The sequence below is a fragment of the Oxyura jamaicensis genome, chromosome 15, assembly GCF_011077185.1.
Source record: "Oxyura jamaicensis isolate SHBP4307 breed ruddy duck chromosome 15, BPBGC_Ojam_1.0, whole genome shotgun sequence".
Classification (NCBI taxonomy): Eukaryota; Metazoa; Chordata; class Aves; order Anseriformes; family Anatidae; genus Oxyura; species Oxyura jamaicensis.
The window spans coordinates 9,501,627-9,517,743 of NC_048907.1; the positions used below are offsets into that span (position 1 = coordinate 9,501,627).

General features: G+C 36.8%; 1 protein-coding gene across 1 annotated transcript in view; it reads left to right on the top strand.

Moving 5' to 3' along the window:
• PI4KA (phosphatidylinositol 4-kinase alpha) overlaps positions 1 to 16,117 on the top strand; it is a 60,152-nt gene that overhangs the window by 1,054 nt on the left and 42,981 nt on the right. Inside the window, exons 2-18 of the mRNA XM_035340129.1 lie at positions 747 to 863; positions 2,387 to 2,480; positions 3,137 to 3,225; positions 3,730 to 3,802; positions 4,150 to 4,409; positions 5,117 to 5,183; positions 6,967 to 7,115; positions 7,703 to 7,768; positions 8,666 to 8,762; positions 9,064 to 9,255; positions 10,025 to 10,125; positions 10,838 to 10,967; positions 12,465 to 12,597; positions 13,240 to 13,335; positions 13,822 to 14,005; positions 14,648 to 14,751; positions 15,449 to 15,617. Of these exons, the coding sequence (XP_035196020.1) occupies positions 747 to 863; positions 2,387 to 2,480; positions 3,137 to 3,225; positions 3,730 to 3,802; positions 4,150 to 4,409; positions 5,117 to 5,183; positions 6,967 to 7,115; positions 7,703 to 7,768; positions 8,666 to 8,762; positions 9,064 to 9,255; positions 10,025 to 10,125; positions 10,838 to 10,967; positions 12,465 to 12,597; positions 13,240 to 13,335; positions 13,822 to 14,005; positions 14,648 to 14,751; positions 15,449 to 15,617 (2,121 nt within the window). The remainder of the gene's footprint in view (positions 1 to 746; positions 864 to 2,386; positions 2,481 to 3,136; positions 3,226 to 3,729; positions 3,803 to 4,149; positions 4,410 to 5,116; positions 5,184 to 6,966; positions 7,116 to 7,702; positions 7,769 to 8,665; positions 8,763 to 9,063; positions 9,256 to 10,024; positions 10,126 to 10,837; positions 10,968 to 12,464; positions 12,598 to 13,239; positions 13,336 to 13,821; positions 14,006 to 14,647; positions 14,752 to 15,448; positions 15,618 to 16,117) is intronic.

The window sequence follows — 16,117 nt, forward strand, 5'->3', positions numbered from 1 at the left end:
ATATTAGAAGTTATTTCAAAGTTCATGTTTCCTCTGCTGTATTTCACGCTAATCAAGAGGATTACTTGTGTCGTATTACAGGTCTTGTAGTTGTTTTAATCCTCTAGGAAAACAGTTTCTTAGTTTATAAATTTCAAGGTAGAATGTTTAAAGTTTGCTATGTAAATGGGAAGTAGCTTGACATTCAAACATAGGTGTTGTCCCTTTTTGCTACTCCTTATTAGCATCAAGAAGATCTATAGAGGTCCATCTGCTTGTTGCTTTTCCTTTTTTTTTTTTTTTTTTTTAATAACAGGTCTGTAGGCAAACAGCATTTCAGAGGCTTGAAATATTCTTTAGTTGTGCGTTTGCTGGGTATGCAGTGAACTGATAGGTAAGCTGTAGGGAAATAAGTTCTGGAAACTTAATGTGTTAGAAGAATCAGAGCAAAAGTCAAACTCAGCTAAGCAGCAGCATTCATTCAGGGCTGTTCATGAGGAGGGCACTGGTGCAGTTGTAACACTACTTCAAACACTGGAGGTCTGAATGAATCTTGAAAACCGCAGCCTGTCAGCTTGTTTCTCTGTTATGAACATATTTGCAGCTGCCTTAGTACTACCCAGGTCTATTACTTGGCATGCTCTAGGGCATGGACATGACGGCTACATCTATTCCTTAAACAAAAAGCTGGGACCTATTTGCATTGCTTTCCTTGTTTTGATGCTTTTGGTCTTGTTCTCCCATCCTTTCCCATCACTGTTTTTCAGGTACAAAAGCTGCTCTGTATGTGTCCAGTGGATTTCCATGGGATTTTCCAGTTAGATGAACGTCGAAGAGATGCTGTAATTGCTTTGGGAATCTTTCTAATTGAATCTGACCTTCAGGTATTTTTCCTCCCTTGGGATATTTTACTAGAAAGATGTTGGATTAGTTGTTCAGTGAGTGAAAAACTGGTATTTAATATTCATTTGAATTACTGTAACGTGGGGAAAATGAAATTTGTGAATGCTTTACACGTATGGTACCATATTCACGTCCTTGCTCTAAAGAGCTGACTAGATAAAAGATCAGACGTAACAGATGGATGCAGGCAGGGGAGCACAAGAAAACAAGGGCGGTACTGATGACAGAAATCGTGGTACTGCCACGACCAAGCTGCTGTCATGTTTCTTGGTCATTGCAGCTTAAGGAGGGACAGGAAAGCTTAAATTGTTTTACAGAGGTTTTTTTTGGGGTGGTAACCAACACAAAGGCACTTGTTTGTAGGTTTTTACAAGGTAGCTGATGGATTGGCCCTGTGGCATTGAATTTGAGGTAGTAAAGGAGGGAAGTGTTTTTTAAGAGGAAGCATGAAGTGTAGAAGTTTTATTGTTAGAGTATATGTTGGCTGAATGTGGAAGTGCAAGAAGTCTATATAGGTGTGGGCAAACTGTTTAGTGCAATTTGCTCAATGTGTCATTGCTTGTCCTGCCCTCACCAGCTTCTAAACAACAGGTATGTTTCAGGAGCAAACACGCTCCTGAATGTCAGGTTTGTAACAGCCTTTTTATGCCTGGGTATTAGCTAGGGTAAAAAGACAAACAGTGTGGATAGGTTGCATTGTATACAAATATCCCTTTTGTATCTGTCAGCTTGTTTCTGACAAGCTGGTTCTCTTCAAACTCTGGGGGTGGTATTGTTTCTTGCAGAAGAAAGGAAGGATATATGGAGTCCTGGTTTCAAAGACATTCACATCACTTCAAGTCTTTTACTGTTGCTGGGGTTTGGATTGAGCCTGGATTTCTTCCTCTTTGGTGCCTGTTTGCTATGATACAGCTTGCATACACAGTATTAACTACTTTGTCCTATTTGCATTTTGTTAGTATGAACTTTAAGGCAATTGTATTCATTTTTCTTCGCGTTTTTGTGAAGTTTTCAAAACCATCAGATTTAATTAATCCAGCTCTGTGGGGAAGGAAGATAATATCCTTGGTTTTGCAGGTTTAGCTAAGGTGTTAAATGGGTGTGCTAAGTGATTTGCTTAAGGCCTTGGGATGGATCTCTAACATTGAATTGGGTCTGGCATTTCTAAATATCTAGCTGCCTTAAAATTATTTTGTACTTTGGTGCAAACTGATAAATGAATTGGAGGAAAAAGATACAAAACTTTAATTAATCCCAAGTTTTATAGAGAATGAACAGTTGCCCAGAATGAAATGCTTGGGTTTATAGAACTGAGTTAACTTGTTTACTTTCCTTTGCCTGTGTTGAAATAAATTTTGCAATATTCAAGAAGCCAGTGGAGTAATCATTAGAAAAAGTGTGTTCTGTGTTTGTTTAATGTAGTGTTTCCATGCCTCTAAAATACCTTCAGCAGATATTTTTCGGCATTTTGCTTCCATTTTAAATAGAGTATTTTCCTCTTTAGCACAAAGATAATGTGGTTCCTTACCTTCTCCGGCTTCTGAAGGGACTTCCCAAAGTCCAGTGGATAGAAGAAAGCAACGCACGGAAAGGCAGAGGTGATGTTTGTTGTTGTGTGTGTCCTTATTATTCTCATAAAACGGTAGACAAGAAATAGAAAGAGCAAAGCCTATTCAGGATGTGGTATAAAGAGAGGTGGGAAAGGGCCTCTTAGGTCCTCAGCTCTTGACTTGACAGTGATTAATACTGCTTGCTCTTTAGAAGCAAAGAGGGAGTTGAATACCTCCCAGCTTTCCTGCTTGACATCTTTATGATAAATTGTACTTGCAAATAATTCTGTGATCAATCTATTTCAGGACTACATTGGAAAAGTTTGCATGGCAGTTAGATCAGGAGTGTGGAACCTGAGATTTTTATGATCTGCTTTTAGTTAGATACTTAGCTGCTATGAAACCACTTAATTTCTTGCTCCCTTAATACCACTTAAAATGAATATAAGAATACTTCTGTTTCACAAAGTGTATTACATTATATTATTTATTTATTTGAAAACCTGGAAAGGTTTTTACAAATTTAAAAATAGGCTTTTAACCCTTCACACTGAAATTATGATGGTTAGAAAGTACTTCTACGTTATGTATGTAGGACTATCCACAGTCCGTCTCAGAAGTGTACCGTATGTGAATCAGTTGTTTTCTTTATTATTATTTTCTCTGATGTACATCTCTAACAGTACTTCTCTCTTACTTTGCAGGGTTGCTTCCAGTAGCAGAGAACTTCAGCTTCTGCTTGGTAACATTGTTATCAGATGTTGCTTACAGGGATGCCTCTCTCAGGGAGCAGGTAGAGTTCAATTTTGTGCTTACCTTGTACCCGATTCTCCCGTGGTGTAACTGACAAATGCCTAGGCAAGAGTACATCACAGCTGCCTTCCTTCTTCCTTGACAAGGGATTGGTTGCTTTGACATGTATACTGCCGCGCTACTTTGCTTCAGTTAATGAAGTCAGGTACACAGAAGAAGTTCTTAAATCTGTTTTTGCTTCTGGATGTCAAGGCATGACAATCATTGAGTCCGGAGTTCTAGAATTCAAGCTTGGTACTAAGATCAGGGCTGCTGCAGTTTTATTCTGTTGTACACAGCAGTTAGCTGAAGGCTTTACAAAGGAAGCTCTGTAAGCTGGATGAGACCAATATACTTTTGTAGTCACACAGCATTAAAAACATCTTGTTTACAGAGATGCTTGCATTCATAAGTAAGTGTCATATGTGTTGTAGCGATCTTTATATATGATGATAAAACCTCTTTACCAACATCTGTTTTTGTATGTCTGTCGTGATTGCTTTAGATTTTGGATGCAATTCTACAAGTTATGCAGTTCCTGTTGGGAATGTGCCAGACCCCACAAATGCATGATAAAGGTACTTTTAAAATAACTCTTTATATTGTTACTGTATCCGAACTCATTCTCTGAAATTCTTGTATTTTCAAACTATCAGGATTGCTCCTGAGAAATGAGAAGCTTTTCTCTGACTTCTCTTAGCATGTGTTTACTCTGTTGCTGTAAATGAAATACAGAAGCTAGAGATGTATATTAATTTAAGATTACATTGTGATTTTTCCTCTGCTTTTGAACAAATCTTTGTAAAGCACTTTAGGCTGAAGCATTTTTTTGAACTGGTAGAACTACCCCACCTCAGTTTTGCTAAGTTACTGTTAATATATTCTTATATCCTTTTTTGTTTGTTTGTTTCCCCTCCCTCCCCAGAATATTTATGCAAGTATGCAGTGCCCTGCCTGATAGGAATTTCTCGAGCCTTTGGTCGCTACAGCAATTCAGAAGAGGCTCTCCTTTCAAAGCTTTTTCCAAAAATTCCCCCACATTCCCTGAGAGTTCCAGAAGAGCTTGAAGGAATTCGTCGACGATCCTTTAATGATTTCAGATCCATTCTTCCCAGTTCTCTGCTCACTGTTTGCCAAGAAGGAACACTAAAGAGAAAGGCTAGCAGTGTATCTAGCATCTCACAGGTCTGTATGACTTGCCATGTGTTGGAATCGGTGCTACAATGACATTGTGGTCTTGATGTGATTAAGGCAGCCTTAAGCCTGGATACGTAGACTGTCTCTTCACACGTTATTTGACCACATTCAGAAATCTTTATTTTGGTTCTGTGGCTGACCTTCAAAATGATTTTATAGCTTCTGAGCTACAAAATAATTAGTGACAGTTAAACTAATTACTGTACCAATAAATCCTGATAATAAATTGCTGCCCAGTTCTATTCATAATTTTGTATTATGTATCATGTTATTCTCATATATATATATATATAATGTTTATTGGAAAATTTGGGAAACTGTCAGTTGATGACTAGAGCTTTCAGAAGTGCTGAGCCTGTAGTACCTCTTGCTGGCTTTACTGGCAGCTGTGCATATTCATTGTCATAGGGGAAAAATGCGTTCAGGTGCCTTTTTGGAAACCATGGATTGTTATTAGCATAACTACGCGCAGTACAGGAGTTGTCATTCTGATCTGTTGCCTTTAACCAAAACTACTGAACTAGCCTTTTTTAACTTCCCATTTTTTGGTTGTAATTGAGCAGTTAGGCCTGTCAATACATTGTTCTGGTAGTTTCACTTGAAGCTGCGTTTCACTATAAAGTGTGTGAACACACTGATGAGTATTTCTCTTTAGTTTTCGAAAGTATGGTTTTAAAAAGTGTGTGATTTTTCAGGTTAGTCCTGAACGTGGAATTCCCCCACCCAGCTCTCCTGGAGGGTCTGCAATCCATTACTTTGAAGGTAAATTCTTTTGCAAATGAATAATGTGTGATTCTTTTATTTTTATTTCTCTTTAGAAAAAATTGAGAACCCAAATCCTTTTGACCTCTTTCTCTGCCTTCCGGGATCCTTACAGTAATTCTCAGGCACATGCCTGCTAGGTTTCTGAAAAGGTGTGGAGGGTGAAGACAGCAGGAAGTAGTCCTTATTAATGCTACTGATCTCCAGGGTCAGTTGTTCTGGCAGGCTTCTGAGAGACATGATTTCCCGATGCTAGGCAGTGCCTAGTACTGAAGGGCTTAATTCAACTAAGCCAAAAATATTTGGGAAGATTAGGCTGAGTCACTTTCAGAAACAAGTGTTAATACCAAACTTCACTAAACAAGTACATTGGTGGACTAGTGTCTAGCATGTACCACAAAGGTCTCAAAATTCTAGGATTCTAAAACAACAGCTCCATTTGAAGTAAATTTGGTACGGGTCACTGTTTAAGGACCTAGTAATTTGCTGAAGTGAAAAATAATAAAGGAGACACTGAAGTTGTCTCTTAGCCACTGGGTTTTGGTACAGCTCTAGCTTTGAGTTTTTGTGCAGTGACATGTAGAAGCAGGGCTTGAAAATAAACCGTATTTGCACAAGTTCGGTGGTAAATAATTCCGCATCTGAGGTGTTTTGGTGTCTTTGGTTTTGTCTGGGCCTTTGAAGTCTTTAATGGTTTGGACATTCTCAGTTTCTGTGTTCCTTCTGTCTCTGAAGCCCTGGTTTAAGATGATTTCTCCCATGCTACATTTTCTGTTTTCTTCATGTTACTATTTATAGAGGCATCTGTCTTCCTTCCTCATATCACTAGGATGTAGGGTAATTCATCATAAGCGGCCAAGTAAGAAAAATAAGCTGTCCTCTGTCTACTCTGTTGAACCACCCTATACAGTTCTTCAGCTTTAGGTTCTTGAAGTTTTGAGTGTTAAAAACAAAAAATCCCATCAGGTTAAAGAGACAATAACAAAATGCAAAGCATAATTAAAGCCTGTAGGTAAGCCTTATATTTTTTCTCATAGTATAGTTTGTGATAATCATATTTAGAAAATAAGACTAATGGTCTTGTTTTTTTTTCTGGCTAAGGGTTTAGGGGAAAAAAAAAAAGAATGATTTTTTTTATTGTTAGTAAACAGTGCTGCTTGGAAGTCTATTAATTGCAAGAACACTACTTTAGCACAGGCAGCTAAGTACTTTAAAAAGGCAAAGATGTAACTTCTAAACTGCAAGCAGTACCCAGAGCAGTATGATTTGCAGGCTATTTGCTTAATGGAATATTTGAATCTGAAAAAATAATTTTGTCTTTATCTTTGAATTGCAATAATGAATTGGCTCTTCTAAAATTAAAGCTAGGCCCCATGTTCTTTCGCTCTAATATAAGGAAAACTCTCACAAGATAGTTTTGACTTAGCCTGTTTTTTGTATCTCTGTGCTCAATACTAAAATGGCATTTACAGAAATAATTTCAGGTAAAGGGACATCAGTAGTATGGTAAGAGTTGTTGTCAGCAGTGTCTATGACATGAACATAAGCTAAAATCAATTCCTCACACAGGATTGTTGCTTTTTGATGAACAAATGTGTTTTTCATTGTAGTTTTGTCTTGATTTACCAGTAGATTAGCTGAATTGAGCCTCTTGATAACTTGGTAAAGACTGCACCCATATTGGAAATAACTCTTTAGTGGTGATTAAACATTACCATTAAACAAAATCTGTGTCCTTTCTCTCCCCAGAATTTTTTCTCATACTTCTTTATTTTTTGATCAGGTTCATATCTTCCTGATGGGAGTGCACTGGATCCTGATTATTACTTCACTACGATCAGCTCCAGCTTTTCAGTTTCTCCTCTCTTTAATGGCATTAATAATAAAGAGTTTAACATCCCACTGGAAATGCTTCGCCAGCTTTTGAACATGGTATGTGATAGATTGCTATGAAGGTTGCCGCAATTTCCATACTAGAGGAAGATGCAAATTATTTAAGCTTTTAGAAGTGCAAATAAAAAGACTGTGTTTCTTTCAAGCTTTGTGTAATGTTATTTTTATTGCATTTAACATCATGTTTCAATAGTCTTCCTGAAATGCAAAGTTGAAATGTGAATGTGATAAATTTCACAGTGAAGTTGGAATATCAAGTAAGTTTGTCAGATTCTTTCTTTTGATGTGTCTCAGACCACGTGGTTCTTGCGTATTGACAGTTGCTGAAGTAGAATGTTTTTTGCTGTGAGAATAAGGCCCTCTTCCAGAAGAGCGTTGTTGCTGTGAATTCATGCAGAGTGGTGGAGGCTACTGGCCGTGGCTGCTTCACGTACCAGCTATTTTGGAGTATTGCACAGAGGCTGAAATATATTAAATCTTGTTGCAACTAAAAATTCTTGTAGCATTAATTTCATCTTACACTTTGCAGTAGTGATGGGTGTTGTCCTTGCATGTGCAAAATTGTATCATCTTCCTATCTAGAGTCATGAACATAAACCATCCTTTTTTTCTTTTTTCCTCTGTAGGTAAAACAGATTGTTGGGGATTCTCTGCTAAAGACTTTAGATGCAGTTCTAGCTGAAGTTGCGGAGGTACGTTCTTAAAATCCCTTTCTCTTGACTTGAATGCTTTGTCTTAATACTTGTTAATTAGCTTTTTTTACTATCTAAGGTATGCCTTGTCTTCGTAAAATGAAACTCGTTTCATTTTTGATATGTTCTTTAAGTTTTTTAAATCTAGTCCTGGGCTGTGTTAAAAAGAGGGGAGAGAATATTTTTCACTAACAAAAAAGGAAGTAATTATTTTATTTAATTATTCAGCTACCTGAGCTCTGTTATTCTGCTAAATTACAGCATTGGTTGCCCAAACTGGTCTACTGTAGGCTCAGACTGTAGAATTGTTGCTTATTTCAGTAACACTCTTGTCTTTTTTTCATGTAGTTAAATGTGGTGTATTTTGTTTTTTCTCGTTTCTTCTGGCTTGGAAATCACTGCTGCTCTTGTAGGTATCATTTCAAGAAATGTCATAGTATTACAGTTCTTGGACCTTCACTTTCAGAGGTGGCATACATGTTCCTGTACCACATATTATGGAGTTAACCCCATTTCATTGGAGGTGTAAAGCTGTCATAAAAGGAGAATGTTCAGTTGTGTGGGAATACAAGTGCTGTTCTCTCCAGGCATCTTTCAAGTTCTGCCATATTTGAAATGCAGGCCTAAGTGGAGACAGCTTCAGTTACTCCTGTGCTGCCTCAGTAAAATGATCAATCTGATTTTTATTTATCATTATTAAAATACTGAGAACACGTATGAGCTTTTCAAATCAAAAGACTGGCTGAATCTTATTTAATGGTGGTTGTAAAGTTGTTAAAGTGCTTGGGCTTGTACAGTGTGGGGTAAAAACTGTGACTTGAATGAGAAGATGTATTTATTCATGTTATGGAAAATACTGCATTTTTAATCTGGATGGTTGTTTCTTTTCTTTTGCAGACAGGTGCTAACACAGATCTCTATTATAAAACATTCAGTGATCCTCTTTATCTTGCGCAATTTAAAATGCTGAGAGACACATTATACTATATGAAAGGTATAGTGTTTATTTGTTTATTTTTTGCCATGTAATTTCTGATGTATTTTGAAATGATTCCATGTAAAGGTGCTAGGGAAATAGAGAAAAAAAATTCTTATGACATCACTGAAATGATTAACAGAAGGCATTTTAATTGTCTGGTTACTGGTGGACTTTGCTACAAAATTTATCTTTCTAGGTAGGGCATAAACTTCATGAAATCATTCATGACATTGGCAATTAATTTCACAACTGCTTTCATTCTGATACACTGTCTCCCTTTCTTCTACTATAATGCTATTTCCTTTTATTTCTTTAGATCTTCCCAATTCATTTGTGAAGGAAATCCATGATTTTGTGCTTGAACAATTCAACACCAGTCAATCAGAACTTCAGAAGATACTTCATGATGTAGACCGACTGCACAATGAGCTGAGTCCTCTAAAACTGCGTTGTCAGGCTAATGCTGCCTGTGTGGATCTCATGGTGTGGGCTGTGAAAGATGAGCAAGGTGAAAAATGCTTTTCTGTCCCTGGAATGTCTGGTTTATATTTTATTTTTAACTTGTAGGAATACTTATAAGCTCTTTGAAAGCTCAGAGAAATATAAATAAACTAAAGTTGAATGCTTCCGGTTATTGGAATTCACACCTTGAACTTTCATCAAGAAGTTAATGAATTAGTTGGCCAGGTAGTTAGACATCTCTACAGAAATGAAATCAGAAACTTCCTATTGGCTCACTTAGAAGGGACAGTACAATTGCTGCATTTTGCTCTTTACTTCCTAGTTTGTTTTATGTTTTCAATTACTGCTTTTCGTGTCTTAAAAGTTTCTTAGTGATTCATTAAAGGAAATGTTTTTTCTTCATTGCTATCAGTATTGGTAAACTTTCTCACTCTTTCTCAAATTTCTTTCTTGCTTGTGTTATTCTTACACATCCTCTGGGTACACGTAGCATTTTTTTCCTTTGACTCTTGCAAAAATTCATTTCTGTCAGATGTGAGGTACCCTCAAAATCAACTTGAAGTACTGTCATTCTTTCCATCATAGTGTTAGACAGGGCTGGTTAGTGCAGATGCTATGATTTTGTGTTAACTCTAACACAACTTCTTTTTTTTTTTTTCTTCAGAAAAAGTACTAAATCTCTTTGAGGAATTGTAGTACAAAGGGAGTGAAGCTGATACATTTTTTTCATGTTTTAGGCACTCCAATAACATTGAGCTGCCTAATAACAAGTCTGACAAACTTATTTTTTTTTCTGTTGGATTTTTGGTATTAAGGTGCAGAAAACCTGTGCATCAAGTTATCAGAGAAGCTGCAGTCAAAAACTTCCAGCAAAGTCATCATTGCTCATTTGCCACTTCTAATTTGCTGTTTGCAGGTCTGTTTTTACTGTATTTGGCATGCCTATATTGGGGAGGGAGTTGCAGGTTGCTAGAAGAGCATTTTATATCTCCTGTTTGTATTACTTTCCATCAATGTGTTCTTCATTTGGATTTTAGAGATTTGGTCTTGCAAGTGGATCTGCATAAGAGTAATGCTTTCAAAATTTACTTAGCTCAGCTAAGTAAATTCTTGAAGAATAATACTGATGAATGTTTTTAACCCGTATTTCATTTCTGAAATATTTAATGTTATAGCCTATTACATGAACAGCTAAGCTGGGACTGGCAGATCACTGACATCGAAGACTAGAACTTGGTTATTCTAATTTTTGTCATCTTGTTGGACACAGTCTTACAGATGTGGTACTTTGCAAAATTAGGATACTAAATTATCAGGATTCTGTATGCATTGGAACTTGTCCAGTAAGTTCATTTTTAGACTGTGCAGTTCATTTCATATACCTCCTGTGAAATTAACTCTGAAGAAAACAGGAAGGCTTGAGTAGCATGCCAAATTGGAGGATAATCTAAAAGAATTAGAGCCTTTAAATGCCTTCAGTCGTACACTAAATATTGAGTCCCTCAGAACTATCTTTGGCTTTAGTGTTCAGATGAAGTTGCAAGCTTACAGTTGAATATAGCAGCATAGTTTTTATTTCAAATGATGCATGTTACCTAAATGATTTTTTTTCCTATTTTTGCTTTTAGGGTCTAGGTCGTTTATGTGAGAGGTTCCCTGTTGTGGTTCATTCTGTCAATCCATCTTTGAGAGACTTCCTTGTGATACCTTCCCCAGTGCTTGTGAAGCTTTACAAGTATCATAGCCAGTATCACACAGGTAACTGGGGGGTGGTGTCGTGTTCCAAAGGATATGCTAGCGGTCATTTTGCAGCTGTTGTGGCTTTTTGATGCTTTTAGATGTTCTGCGATGATGGATCTGTAGGGAGAAAATGGAGATGAATTTGAATTTTAGAGTGGAGAGGAGGAATGCAAATCAAGGTAGAAGTATATCTCTGTGCTAGAAGTGTATGTAGAGCTACGTTTTATTCTAGGAGCAATATTGCTGTGCTTGTATGCTGAAACTGAGATAGTCGTATCTCAAGCACTTTTCTCCTGAGTGAGATCACCAGCGACTGCAGTGTGATGCTGCGTTATTGAAGGTTTTATTATTTGTGTCTTACGACAAACTTACTGGCAATGTCAGCTTATTTAGCTTTAAGTAGAACTAACGTATGTTTTTCTAGTTCCAGAAAAGCGGGTGCTTTTTCCTTCAGGGAGTTGAAATAGTGTCCCATTGTGTAGAATGTGCAGCATGTGTGGATAAGTAGAGAATGGTTACTTTCAGTTTGCAGGTTGAATATTAGATTTATATTAGCATGTTACCAGGATAAGGTGGATGAAAAAGTGTGCTTTTTTTGTTTGCTTTATAAGGCAATTCTTACATGGGTTGGCAAACGGGTGGCTGCACTTTGGTACCTTTTGGCCACTCTTAGTGGGTCACCATCTGTGTGCAGAAGGGTGTGCTAACATGCACAATGGGGTGAGCAAGTGTTGTGAATCAACTTCCTAATCTTTAGAAATGCAAGCCTTAAAGCTTGTTTTCTGTCCAACGTTAATCTTGGAAAAAGTGGCTATCAGTATACTGTTCCTTTTTTATTTAGTGATTTCAGTTTGCCATGGAAAATTTTGGTTTTCCTGACTTGACAGCCTTGTAGAATCTTCTTGCTCAGGACAGCAAAGACAGAATGGTGGCATTAAAATTCTGCAAGAAAATTTTGTTAATAATGACCAATGTGGAGTAGAATTTCCTGCGCAGTGTGAAGGAAAGAAAATGAGTAGATAGGATATGCAGATTCAATGTGTTTAGGAGGCTTCATAATTTTACACTATACAATCTCTATTATATTATAGCTCAAATTTTACAACAGAGTTCTTCAGTCTTCTGTCTGTTTTGGTGTCACCCAGCAATTCTTTTGTTATTGTTTTTGAATTGTATTGTTGAGTTATGATTTCCCAAAAGAAAATGTTCCATGTAAATCACTTGCTAATGCAAAAGCAGTATCATAATGCTAAGGCAGAATAGAGAAAAATGAAAACTGTAGGTGACTAAATTTAGGAATAATTGTATTTAATTATTATTAATTTATAATTGTGTTAAGTGATATCTCACAAAAGTACTGACAACATAAGCAATTTCAAAGTTCTTCAGCTTAACTATCTGACCTGTAAGGTATCCTCTTTTACATTTGCCAGATGTAGCTCTGCCTGTGTACTCTCAACTTGGGGAGGGGGAAACGTTTTGAAAGGTGCTGATTTCTGTACTCTGTATTCTTAGTAGGTGGTAATGACATCAAGATCAGTGTAACCAATGAGCATTCAGAGTCCACTCTAAACGTAATGCCTGGCAAGAAAAGTCAGCCATCCATGTATGAACAGCTCCGTGACATTGCCATAGACAATATCTGCAGGTGAGAGATGTGTGGTAACAGAGGAGGCTTGCAGCATTGTGGAATCCATGTTCTGTTTCCCTAGCAGAAAAGTATTGTGACCATTTAGAAGGCGCTCCTCTGTGTTATAGAGGCTTTGTGCCTTTTTTATTTTGTGACCTTGTTTTTCTTCAGACAATCCCTTGGTTTTATGTCCTAGTCTTAAAATACTCATTTAGTTTAATTGTTTTTGCTTCCCACGTGGGTAATTCATGCTAGTCACATTTTGGTATGCAGCAGGTTTTATTTTTTTTATTATTATTATTATTTTTTTTGTAATGATTATTCTTCCCTTCTACAGCTCTGTGCAGCTGTCTAGGGAAGACAAATAGTTGGTGAGTAGAGGCAAGGAGTTAAGGCTTCTAAAGGAATGGATTCTAAACTTGACTTACTGCATATTCCCATCTTTAGTGTTGCTGGAAGAAGCAGCAGTAGAAACTTCACTTACTTTTTTAATACATCTGTGGTGTTCTAGGCAATTGGTTCTTAGACTTCAGTGTAAATTCTTTTTCCTTATACTTGGTGTGCATTTACGGTTGTACAATGTGAAATGTTTAATTCATGGGACTCTGTTGTGTTGTGTCTTTCCTTTGACTGTTCTAGCATGTTTTCTGTTCGTTCCAGGTGCTTGAAAGCTGGCTTGACGATAGATTCTGTGATTGTTGAGGCCTTTCTTGCCAGTTTGTCTAACCGTCTGTACATCTCACAGGAGAGTGATAAGTAAGCTGTTAATTGTGAAAACTCATTTTCCTTTGCTCAGTGAACATGAAGCTTATTCTAAAACTTAATTAGTGACAGCATTATTTCAGAACTAAATATCACTGAGATTAGTGAGGGGAAGTGCTACAGTAGCTGGCCAGACTGTTGTGTCAAGATTTTGCAGATCACATTTACTTCTTTCCACTGTTGTTTACAGAGCAGTTTGCACACAGATTAGCATGAGTTTCTTGGGCAGTGTGCTTGTGGGTTCTGGCTTCTATTTTGTTTTGCTTTTTTCTTTTTACCTATGCATGTACATCTCTAATGCTAATGTTTGGAGTAGATAGGTGTGTAGAGGGGCAATAGTAAAGTTTAGTGATACTTAAATTTAGTTGATGAATTGTTTCCTATGTGAAATGTAACATACTTTGAGGTTTTGTTAACTACTGTACAGTTAAATGTATTAAATGTATTTTGTTTTTTTTGTTTGTTTGTTTGTTTTAACAGGGAAGCTCATTTGATTCCTGACCACACAATTCGTGCTCTAGGGCACATCGCAGTGGCACTGAGGGACACCCCTAAAATGATGGAACCCATCCTACAGATCTTACAGCAGAAGTTCTGCCAGCCACCTTCTAATCTTGATGTACTCATCATTGACCAGCTGGGCTGCTTGGTCATCACTGGAAATGTAAGGAAAGAACTGTCCAAGAGATTTTCAGTTCATAACTTTTTTCCTTTTAGTTAAAAGGAAAGTCTGTATTTTAAAAACTGCATCTGCAGACTTTTTTTGAAGTATTTTACATATCTTACTTGTTCACACTCATACAATCCTTGTCTCAATGACATCAGAAAATAAAAGCTAATTAATAATGTGTAAAATGCTGTCCCCATAAAGGAGATTAGTCCCCACAGAAAATAATAAAAGTTTAGAAAACCAACCCCATGTTTTCAAAAGTTAAATAGTTCCTAAGCCTGGCCTGTATGCCCAAAAGATGTGCATTATCACTTTTTGTATCAGTAATCAGTTTAGAAGTCTTGTAGGTCCATATACTTAAAAGTAGAAGTTGCCTTGAATGATGCAAACATTGACTCTGCCTTTTCCAAATGTAACTTGTTTTTCTGAGCAAGCAATTAAGAATTGCCAGAAGTCAAAAACCTGGAGAAAAAGATGGATGAAAGCACTTCCACTGTGTGGTTCTTGGAAGCTGAAACTATAGCTCAGGGTACGAGTACATAGCTAAAGAACTCTCTAACAATTTATTTTATAAGGTCATTCTTCAGTGAAATAGTATTCAATAAACTCTATTTAGTGTGTTTGTTTTTTTCACAGCAATATATTTACCAGGAGGTGTGGAATCTATTTCAGCAAATCAGTGTTAAAGCAAGCTCAGTTGTTTACTCTGCCACAAAGGATTATAAGGATCATGGATACAGGTAAGATTTATCCATACACTTAAGGGACACCACTATTTTATTGAATATTCTTTAGTCTACATTGTGGATTTTTCTGTCTTTTCCAGTGCAGGTTTTCAAATGATGTTGTAAATAATGCTGTTCTTTTCTTAGTAAATGAAGTATAATTTTAACAGGGTCTGAAGTGCAAAGATAATCACTGACTTCATTAGTACTTGGGCTAAGCTGGGTATATTTTAATGTAGTATTTGAGTAACTATTAGGACTCTTCCTGTCTCTGTTTTTGCATACTCTGACCCAGTGTGATCCCAGCTTTAATAACAACTGATACTAGTTCTGATTCTTCTGCTCAAGACCTTTCCCATTCCAGAAACAAAGCCATTTGCTGTTCTTCTCTCTGTATCCATATCTGATACAGGAAAGTAATTTCCTCTTGGCAATGACAACATCATCAATAAAACATCATTCACCGGCAGAGTTGACAAATAATTTTTTACTTAAATATTGATTGCAATAAAAATTCAATTCTCGTTAAAAATGATTTATCAGTATTCATAGAAACAAAAAAAGTTCTGAGCGCAAACCCCCCCACGCCCCAAAAAACCTGATGTCAGCGACCCTGCTAAAAGCATTGCTGTTCAGCATTACTAGGAAAGGACTGAAGGCAGAAAAACTTCTGGTGAGGAATTGCTTATTCATCATTTTTTGTCTTTCTCAGGCACTGTTCCTTAGCTGTCATTAACGCCCTAGCTAACATCGCTGCTAACATTCAAGGAGAACACCTTGTGGATGAACTGCTGATGAACTTGCTGGAACTGTTTGTTCAGCTTGGGCTAGAAGGAAAGAGAGCTAGTGAGAGAGCGAGTGAAAAAGGACCAGCTCTGAAAGTAAGATATTAACTGTTTTTTGGTTTTAAATGCATGCAGCTTCACGTTTATATACATGGTATTACTAAGCATAGTCTGTATCCTTTTTTGAATCAAAACCAAATGTTTGCACACATTTCAAAAACCCCTGTATACTTAATAGAAATCTCCCCTGACTTGTAAGGGTGCTTTATTTAGGGAGAGAGTTTATTCAAAAAGCTTGCCTAAGAATGGCAAGACTTGTCTCTTTGATGAATTTGTATGATGGGAATATTTTGCAGAAGAGTAGATTTAAGCAGATTTGCTTTAAGATACAGAGTTCTTTCTGAATGTGTTTTTTTTTTTTTAATTGCCATTTGTAAAATTTAACACACATTGGCCTGTAAAAGTCAATGAGAAGGTCTGGAAGAGAAATGTATTTAAATGCTAATTGAATTTTTACAAGAGCAGTTTTTATGCAGTTACTTTATTCATTTAGAGTTCTGCTTTTTTATTATTGAAGCCTTTCACCTCACTTGATA